This window comes from Acipenser ruthenus, chromosome 14, assembly GCF_902713425.1.
Source record: "Acipenser ruthenus chromosome 14, fAciRut3.2 maternal haplotype, whole genome shotgun sequence".
In the NCBI taxonomy this organism is placed as follows: Eukaryota; Metazoa; Chordata; class Actinopteri; order Acipenseriformes; family Acipenseridae; genus Acipenser; species Acipenser ruthenus.
The window spans coordinates 38,454,781-38,465,292 of record NC_081202.1 but is presented as its reverse complement, the minus strand read 5'-3'; the positions used below and the strand labels follow the sequence as shown (position 1 = coordinate 38,465,292).

General features: G+C 41.6%; 1 protein-coding gene across 2 annotated transcripts in view; it reads right to left on the bottom strand.

Annotated features, from left to right (window-relative positions):
- Positions 1–540: 540 nt before the first annotated feature.
- Positions 541–10,512, bottom strand: part of LOC117419857 (lysine-specific demethylase 7B-like) — a 123,461-nt gene continuing 113,489 nt past the window's right edge. For both annotated transcript variants that reach the window (XM_058986485.1, XM_058986486.1), the window contains exons 19-20: positions 5,751–6,048; positions 541–4,263 (exon numbers count right to left, since the gene is read on the bottom strand). In XM_058986485.1, coding sequence (XP_058842468.1) covers positions 4,175–4,263; positions 5,751–6,048 — 387 coding nt within the window. In that variant the 3' untranslated portion in view covers positions 541–4,174. The remainder of the gene's footprint in view (positions 4,264–5,750; positions 6,049–10,512) is intronic.

Below are 10,512 nucleotides of genomic sequence, written 5' to 3'. Positions count from 1 at the left end.
CCCTGAAGTAACAGTGAAGTGGCATTGGCTTTTTTGTAATACATGCTGGAGTTTAATGCATTAACACTGAATCTTTCATTGGGCTTTATTTATTTATTTTGCTCTGTTAATGAAGGCAATTCTCATGCCACACAACGCATTTGGCTCTTAGCACAAGAAAACATAGCCCTCATTTTTTAGAATAGTTGTGCTTCTATCAAAGTTCACATGGCTTCATGATGACACGCTTTTTCTTCATCACACTAAAGTATACATATAAAACTTCATCCAAAAATGTTTGACAAAATTGGGCAACTATAAAAGCATAAAACCGATGTTCAGCTTTATAAAATTAGTATAATAATAATAATAATAATAATAATAATAATAATAATAATTGGACTTCCCTTGACATGACTATGGTTAGTTATTGAAGTCTATGACAAACGTCTGGATTTGAAGTATTTTTCAAAGTATTAAACAACACAAATTTATAGCAGTCTTATATGTAGGGCTTCTGTTTTCTAGTTTATATTTTTAGCTATTTGAGTTTTACGTAGATACCCCCAAATCATTTTTTTTTTTTTTTTTGACGGGGCTTTCCCCTTTTTATATACTGTATGAAATTATGTTTTCGGTTACTTCCCAAAATTCTTGGGCGTTTTGTACACACAATATGTATAGTAACTGGACAGCACTTGACACTTCAATTGTACCTTCTTTTCTTTGCTGTCTTCCACAATGAAATCCTTCTGGTCACGGGCACATTCTTCTGGGGTTTTTGTGTGTTTAGGCATTTGTTTACATTTTGCCACAATTTGCAATTCTGTTTTAAATTCCAAGAGTGTGTAATTCTCCCCGTCTAACGGTAATGTAGCTTTTAAATCTCGCGAGCAAGAACAATCCTGTTTCTAATTGTAATCTTGTTATAAATCTTGCAAGTGTGTACAATCCTCCAATGGAAATGTAGGAGTTGGCCGCCACTCAGTAGTTGGAGTGGGTTTAAAGTATGCACAACAAATCAATGCAAGACACGTCAGGTTATATATTTATTTATTTTCACTGGGAAAGGGGTGAAGTCAACGTGAATTGAGTAACCATTTCCGGTGTTTATTGGAGACGCATCGATTTCATTTATTTTTTGTATTTGGGGTGTTTTATATGTGTGAAGCCCTACTTATATACTACCAAAATGCTCCAAGACAAGGGTGTGACACTTAATAAAAATAGCAACAGTTAGCTCAATTGAAATTAAAAAAATAACACCTCTATACCAGAAAATATTTCCCATTTTGGGTATCAACAAATCTGTCCTTTTTTGTTTACCTTCTGAAAATACTTATATACATTTTCAATGTTTGACCATTTTTTATTGCTTATCAAAAAAAGACTTGTAGCTGAAACATTTGTCATTAAAATTATTATTTTTAAATTTAGCACTATTGAGTGTTTTATAGTAATGTATGTTATTAAGACACACAATCATAAAATTATCTGATGAACAGTTCTCATCAAGTCAAATAAATAATCTTTGATGGCAGCTCTTCTATTTAAAAGAAGAGCAAAAATGGTGTTTAGGTCACTTCCACTGACGGCACTTTCCGTCTTTCTATTGACAATCAGCCATGATGGAAGACAGTTTGGCAGCCACAGTGAGGTCCACTAGCATTAAAGTCCATGCTCCCTCACATTGTCGGTAGTTCAATGTTAGGATCTTTTGACTTGAGAAATGTTTACTCTGTGTAATACTGAGTACAGGTAAAACCTGGTAAAATTATTTATCAGTTACAACACAGAACATAAGCCAAACAAAGAAGCTTAGAAAGAAAAAATAAAAGGCCCTGATTATCCCTCGACACAGTATGCCTGGTCTAATACCCATTATAAAATAAAGATCCTGATTATTATTATTTATTTAGCAGATGTCTTTATCCAAGGCGACTTACAGAGACTAGGGTGTGTGAACTATGCATCAGCTGCAGAGTCACTTACAACTACGTCTCACCAGGAGGTTAAGTGACTTGCTCAGGGTCACACAATGAGTCAGTGGCTGAGGTGGGATTTGAAAAGGTTACAAGCCCTTTTCTTTAACCACTGGACCAGCCGGAGGCAGATTAAAGTACACCGTCAATTTAGAAATAAGATGAAATAAATACCTTGTAAATAGCAATGTAATCCTTGCGCACCCTTGCGGCATAGCAATGCGCGGTCCATGAGGAAACCCTGTTTAAGTCTCCAAACTAAATATTTCAGATTCATTTATAATATATAGAAGACCCCAATGTGATACAGCCATCTGAAATGGCTTGCATTAGATGGAAATGACGTCACATTAAAATGAGATATTCTTATTTCATTACACATTTTATAAAATACAGTAAGGGTCCTGTGTAAGATACAAGCTGCTCTGATCGCTTGGGGAGGTGATCAGCTTTCATGGGACAGCATCCTATACAATAATCCACATGTAATGTGTATAAATATAAGAAACACGGCAAAATACTGGTGACATTCGGCCAGGTTTCCGTCTGGATGGAAACAGATAAAGGTGTTTTTATCACGAAACAGAAATATAGAAAAGCCTTCAATTCATAATATAAGAGAAAAAACATCACAAAATATTTAATAAATAGTTCATTCCAAAAGGTGTACAAAAATTCTGACAAATAAATAAACTGGAAAATTATTTCTTTCATTTCTCACTATATAAATTTGCACACTATCTATTTAGGCAAAAGTAAACCATTTCATTTTTTTTTCTCTTTTTTGTTATTTTATACATTAAATCATTAACACCACTGCCAGATGTATACTTACTATCTTTCAGAAGTTACAATATTTGTATGTAAAATGCTTTTCCACACTAGGGGCAAATCATCATTACATATTTGTATTTAAAATGACATCTGTACTTTAAAACTGCAGTGCCCCACTATAAAAAATCCTTGGTCTCTATCATCTTCTGTGAACCCTCAAAAGCAGTTTGCCCACTTTGTTTATATTCCACAGTTTCAGCTTGTGGAAAACTATTTCGCTCTTATTTACTACCTGCAGCAGTGGGAGGTAAAAATGACATATTGAGGCTTGTTATAGCCTTAAAATTAAAACAAAAGTTAAACAATAAAACAAACACATGAGGCACTACATCTTAAATCATATTAATGCTCACCAAATCACAAAAACACATCATTGAATTACCAGTATTTTCAACCTGATGTAGCAGCATGGATTTTTTTTTTCTTCTTTTTTTTTAAATGGGGATCCAAAACACCATTAGAAACAGGAACCCTCCTCACCCCTTTTCACTGCATGCTGTTCAGCGATGATACAGATAAGCTATAAAGATAATTATGGAAGCCACTAACGGAGATGTGGGGGTACTGTTTGTCATGCCACTTCTCCAACTTCATTATTGCTGGTGTGAATGTGAGAGAATGGGATGGGGAATGAAAAAGCACCTTCTTCAGAGGCTGTGTATTTTAGTCATTTGACTTTAAACCCTCATCCATGACTTTGGACTCCACCAGGGAGGGACTCATCATGAGATCCAATCTTACAACCCTCAAACGCACCTTCCTTTAGGACATCTGGTGGCTCGACTAAGCAATCTGCTAAGACAGGCTTGTAATGGCTCTTTGCTGTTTTACAATTTTAATAAATAGCTTTTAAGAGGGAGCATTTCTCATGGCTGCAGCGTTTATGGGGTAAGCTACAGGCGGCAGCTTATGCCTGCAAAGCCTACAAAGTAAGGTTTTGGAAGCAATCCATAATTGGCCATTTTTACAATTAAATCAAACCTATTCCTTTCGTTCCTGATTCAAAATATAAGACTGACAGCTGTATCAGCTCTTCCATGTTGCACTGAATTTGGAACCCCCCCCCCCCCCCCCCTCGTTTTTCAAGGTACATCTCTGTCAATCCCATCTTCTTTGCTGGACCAGCTTGGTGATCTGTGCAGTCAATCCTAGTCCTGGGCTTTCTGCTGTACTGGAATCTCCAAACACACTGGCTGTTTTCATTTAAGTGGCTTTGCCTTTGCTTGCACAAATCCAAATACTCTGTCACCTAAATAGTGAACATGTAGTTAGGTAATTTACTCTTTGTTCCCCAGGCAGTGATTCTACAGTACATGCGTCTCTCTCAAACACAGGACAAATAATCTGATCACTTCTTCATGCTCGTGGTGAAAGTGTTGCTAAACAAAAAAGCTCCTGTGCCTGTTCAACTTCAGGATCTTCCCCAGTCTCTGTTTTGCTGTTGCCATGCCTTTCTTCGGGCGTTTGCCTATAAACAACAGGACAGAAAGAGATTTATTGGTCTACATAAGGCCATGCAATAAGTAGCAATACCAAAAACATTCTCTACATTCTCTATGCAGGTCAACACCTAAACGATGCATTAACCCTTTGCGGTCCATTGTCGGACTGGGTCCGACATTGCAATTATTCCTCACAGGTCCTTTGTCGGACTGGGTCTGACATCATTATAGCAACGCAATAAACGGGTGTCTAGTCGTTTTTTCTCCGGAAAAAGCCGAGAAAACCATTCAATTGCCGAGTGGGAGCGACAGGAGCCGAGACAAGTCGAAAAAAAAAAAAGGCATATCTCATGAATAGTCATACATGGTATCAGGTATCAGATAACGGGGGCGGACGTAAGTGAACAAGTTGGCTGACTGAATCAGCGCACAGAAAACACAGACATTTGCAGAGCTTTTTTCAGATGTTATAGTAATAAAATAATGACTTGGATCACATTATTGAGGCGTTTGGTGATAAAACAAGTGATCAGGAGATGATTGATCGGTATGTACGACTATTATTATTATTATGATTTATTTCTTAGCATATGTGAAAGCTATAGCGAACGAAAGGGTGGGGCGTGGCTGGAGATGCCTAGTGAATGCTTTGTTGATATGCAGTGCCTTTTAAACCCTTTTGACTGTGGAAAAAAAATGCTTTTAAACAGCGCGTCTAAAATTAACTGCGCGTGTGAAAATAAATTGGACCCGACACGCCTGACGAGCACTTAATAAATTGATGCAAAGGGTTAAAGGGTGTATTCTGGAGGCGCACTAGAGGCACACTCATTCACTCGTTAGCGACAGTCAATGTTTCTAGCTGCCCGTCACAGACCTTTTGCTGCCAGTCAAACTGACGAGCGGCTTCAGTCTCTGCCGGTCAACCAGCTTCTCAAACCGTCTGATGGGTAATTACCAGTTAATGGAAGTGTTAAAGGGGGTAATTACCAGTTAACAGAAGTGTTAAAGGGGGTAATTACCAGTTAACAGAAGTGTTAAGGGGGGTAATTACCAGCGCAAAAAACCAGCACTTATGTTTTTTGGATTTTGTTATTGTGATTTAGAGGACAGATCTCAAACCCCAGTGCACTACAGTAGACATTTTGAAGAGAGCTTTGAAACAGACTTTACATGTGTAGAAAGTTGTCAGGATTTTAATGAAAAAAAAAATGACAGGTCAGTTATTTATTTAAACAGTGTAGCAACGTGTAGGGACGTGTGACGCTAGACTGGTTCACATTTACTGTACTGTATTTTGTTGGATTTAGTTTAATTCCTGTATGATCAAATTATAATGTGTAGTATTTCACTTTAGAAGATGACCTTCTATCATGACCTGATCCATGTTTGGTAAGAATTGCTGCAAAATCAAGGCAGTGGATTGTGAAAAGACAGACAGGATCAACACGCAAGGGTCCAGACCTTAACAATAAAGATTGCCACCTAGTGGTCAGCTGGTAGCAGGACTGACCTTTGGTGGCCTGGTTGCTAACAGGTGGGGGGTTTGAAGCTGGTCTCTTGGAAGGGTGGAGAGGTGGGGACAGGGAGGTCTCGCTGTACTGGAACTCTGGACTGTCGTCATCACGTAGAGGACTAAAGGTGGGTGGGAACTTGCTGAGTGAGAGCCTGTGATTGACCCAGCTGTCACTGCTACTGCTGCTGCTGCTGCTGCTGCTCTGACTGTCCATGAAGTTTTTGTTCTCTTGGATTCTCTGGCTCAGCTCTGCTGTGCACTCCTTCCTGATGTGTTTCTGCACTTTCATTTCATCCTGTGCTCAGAGACAGAGAGAGGAGAGAGACAGAGAGAGAGAGAGAGAGTTACCTCCATGTAGGCCCCCAGCCAGTGGACCCCCAAATCTGTCACAACAGTGCACTCACTCTCTGAATGACACCTTGGGGAATACGTTGAAATGCACTGAATTATGAAAGGTGAAAAACACCTGCTTTACAAAACTAGAACCCAACATCTAAGCAATACAATTCAAGATCTCTTACATACTGGGTAGTTTGTTTCACTACATAACAAACATATGATTTTCTCCTTTAAAAAAAAAAAAAAAAAAAAAAAGGAGATGAAAACTTCCCCAACTGATTTGTGACAAAAAAAACTTTATATGAAATATATTATTCTTACTCCATACACTTACTACTGTAAAGCTAACGTTAGATTATTATCATAACCCTGGTTCCCTGAAATAGGAATATTAACCATTACAAAATCGGTGTTTCCACTTTCAGACATCCAAACCTGAAACTTTATACCAAAGACTTCTCGTCAGAGCAGTGTGATGTAGCTGCTGTTCCACCCCCGAGATCAAGGAGCTGCGCACACTGACCACGATGGAGCTGCGCACACTGACCACGATGCCATTTTCTTTAGAGGATTGCGACCATGAACGCAGCGACCCCAAAGTTAATGGCTAATATTCCTATTTCAGGGAACCAGGGTTATGATAATGATCCCTACAAAGCTGAGCCGAAACCACCTTGTGCTAGTAATTAGCATCCAGCAATAGCTGGAAGAGACATAAGATGTAAACTCACCTAATGTTCTGTTGTGAGGGTGGACTGAAAAGCAGCAGTGCTTAAGGCAGTGTCACTGTGTGATTTTTGCGTCTGTGAGCTCCATGCTAACTCAAAAACGTTTCAAGAAGAAAGAAGGAAGAAGAGCCGTCTAAGGCTGCAGCAAAGTGTCCTAGGATTCACCTAATGTTCAGGTAAGCAATGAATGGCTGCACAACAATTTGTTCTCGACAATAACAATAACAATATTAATGTGAACTCACATCAAGTACTGCAGAAATCGGTTGTGTCTTCATATGTTAAGAGCCACTTGCACAGTTTGCATTCCACTGTGTTTGGATCATTTAGGCATTTCACAAAAAAATATCAAACAGCAGAGAGTCTTCAGGCCATTTCATTAGCAGCTGCTTCACTGTCTGCTATTTCACATGCACGTGAATATCGTTCAAATAATGTAGACCTATATTTAAATTTTTTAATTTACAGCTTAGTAAAAAAAACAAACACATATAACGTATACCACATTACACATAATCTATGATCATAGATGGTATGAGGAGATCTGATTGTAAGCTTAAAATTGCAATACTTTAAAATGCAACCTGACTCCTTCCATGTCTTCAGTGTATATAAATTGCTGATTTATATAAACATTTCAGTTACTGTTGCTTCTTTGTAATTCACTGTTATTCCCGCCAAAACATAAAAGCTAAGAATGAACACACGAAGTAGCTGTGTATGCCATGGTTCAAGTAGCAGCTCCCTGCGTTATAAACCGAGCAGGAGAGGTAACGGAATAGCGAACAAAACACAATAGAGAAGTGGATCGATTTCTGTTTTCATTTATTTTTGTGTAATACCTCACGTAGTTCTGCTTTTTAACTAGTAAAACGTGTGCTTTCACGAAAGGGATTAGAATGTGTATGCTTAAAAACAACATACCTTTTTTTTCCTGATTAGTGTCCAGCAATGCACCATAACAAAACTGTAAATCATTTACAACTGGAAATTTCAAGAACTGCGAAACTATATGAAGTCTCTCAAATGGAAACATCTAACATTACATACATCCAGCTGTTCATCATTGTGATGCAGAGCACTCTCCATTGCCTGACCAAGTTTCTATGTGCTCCTGGTGAGACTGAATCTATTTTTACATGACACACCAAAATGGCTGCAAAATTAAACGTAGAGGAGGATTTCCCCTCATCAAAAAAGTCCTGTAAAAATTGCAGTATAACTGCCACAGGGCATGCCGTGGGTTCAAAAACTCACAAGACAAGCATCACGCCTGAAACACGCCCCACTTGTACCCATATTTGGAATGGGTAGAGGCTGTCCTGGCATTTTGCAGGGTGTCAATCACCCTGTTTGATAACCCCAGATGGCTCAAATGCAGCCATTCAGGGGCCAGACCCAGAGCCGTAGGTTCGATGGGTTGGGGTGCCACAAAGTGCCCTGCGCCTGACTGAGCAGGTCGCGGCGCATCAGTTGTTCCCACGGCTGGTCGCTCCGGAGCTGCACTAGGGAGGAGAACCAAAACTCTCCTGGGTCAGTATGGGGCTACTAGGAGCACCGTGGCCCGGTCCTGCCTGACCTTCTCCAGACAGTGGGAGCAGCGCGAGCGGTGGAAACACATAGAGTATATGTGCTGGCCACAGGTGAGCCAGTGTGTCTACTCCTAGAGGTCCCCCGTCTCCTTTTATGAAGAACCACAGGGGACAGTGTGCTGGCTCCTGCGAGGCAAAGCAGTCTACCTCTACTCTCCTGAATCTCTCCCAAATGAGGCTCATGACCTGGGGATGAGCCGCCATTCTGCACCGCTGGGGACCCATCTCGAGAGGAGACCCGCAGCCCAATTGATCACCCCAGGCAGATGAGCTGCCCGGAATGAGAGGTTCACTTGTGCCCACAGCAGAAGCTTGTGGGCCACACTGTGGAGACTGGGTGACCACAATGGTGGTTGATGTAGGATGCCACAGACGTGTTGTCCGTATGAATAAGCACGTGTCACCTCCGAACCTGCTCCAAAAAATTCTGCAAGGCAGGTACACTGCCTGCAGCTCTAAAACATTTATGTGGCGACCCTTCCACGGTGACTGCCACACCCCTTGCACTGCTCGTCAATTCCAAACGCCGCTCCAACCCGAGTTGGACACGTCTGTGGTGACGACCTCCCTCTTGGTGACGCTGCCCGTGTCACGCCTAGGCATAGATGGGCTGTGGGCTGGCTGCCTCCACCAAGAGAGTGCCTATAGACACTGTCAACAGTATGTTGCGATTCAACACGGGCTGACAAGCCATGCGGTTGAACCAAGTCTACAGGGGGTGCATATGCAGGAGACCCAGTGGAAGGGTGTTGGATGCTGCTGCCATCAGGCCCATAAACCTGTGAAAAAACACTACTGACAGTGCTCTGCTGAGCTGAAACAGCTCTAGGCAGGCGGTTATTCTCAGCACCCTGTCATCTGACAGGGTGACCAACATGAGCCCCGAGTCCAGGAGCACCCCTAGATAGGTAACTATCTAGGTGGGCATTAACTGGCTCTTTGCATAATTCACCTTCAGGCCCAACTGATGTATGTTGTTGGCAAAGAGCTCTGTGTACCTGTGCTGGAGACTCGGTGCAAACGAGCCGATCGTCCAGGTAGTTGTGAAGTCAGCATCTTGCACCGTCTCTGACTCGTTCTTGTTGGAAGGGTTTACTATGTAAATGATTATTATTATTATTATTATTATTATTATTATTATTATTATTATTATTATTATTATTTATTTATCAGCAGACACCTTTATCCAGGGCGACTTACAATTGTTACAAGATATCACATTATTTTTACATACAATTACATTATTTTTTACATACAATTACCCATTTGTACAGTTGGGTTTTTACTGGCGCAATCTAGGTAAAGTACCTTGCTCAAGGGTACAGCAGCAGTGTCCCCCACCAGGGACTGAACCCACGACCCTCTGGTCAGGAGTCCAGAGTCCTAACCACTACTCCACACTTTCGCAGCAGAGCTGCAACCTCCTGAGCGGAGGCTTGTGGGTCCGTGACATTGTTACTGTCACACCCCGGAAGGGAGGAGGGCCATGTTGGAACTGGAGCGAGTAACCAGTTTGAACAGTAGTGCGCACCCAGGTTTCTGTGGTGCTGTTTCACTGTATTAGGGGCATAAGCTCTTCCGATAAGGAAAGCTGGGTCACCGGGGGGCTGTTAGAGTCCACATCATCAGATGGAAACGTTATATCCTGTTCATGAGCCAATAGACAGCGCATCACCCCTTAGATCACATGCCCTTGCCTGCACAGGGGCAGGTGGGACGAGTGAGGAAGAGACCGGTGGTACCGGTGCTGCTAAGCGCTTTTGCAGCAGTTCAGTAAGAATAACCTGCTGGCGTGACAGGACCTCCCAGATCTTATCTATCTGCTCCCTATCTGCTGAACGTGAACAGCGTGCTTTCTTCTTCCTCCGTTTTGGAGAGGGAGAAGGCTTCTCAACTGGACTCCTTTGACTGTGACGCACACCCTCCCTTGACACACAGCCAGCGTGGCAATGCCGAGCGCTGAGCGTACGTGAGGAAGCGTTTCCTGGAATGACGGGCCAGCCGACATTCCAGAGTATGCTTGGTGAAGGGGGCACAGAAATCACACGAAGTGCGATCAATCAGAACCTCCTGAGCATGCTCAGGACCCAGACAGACAAT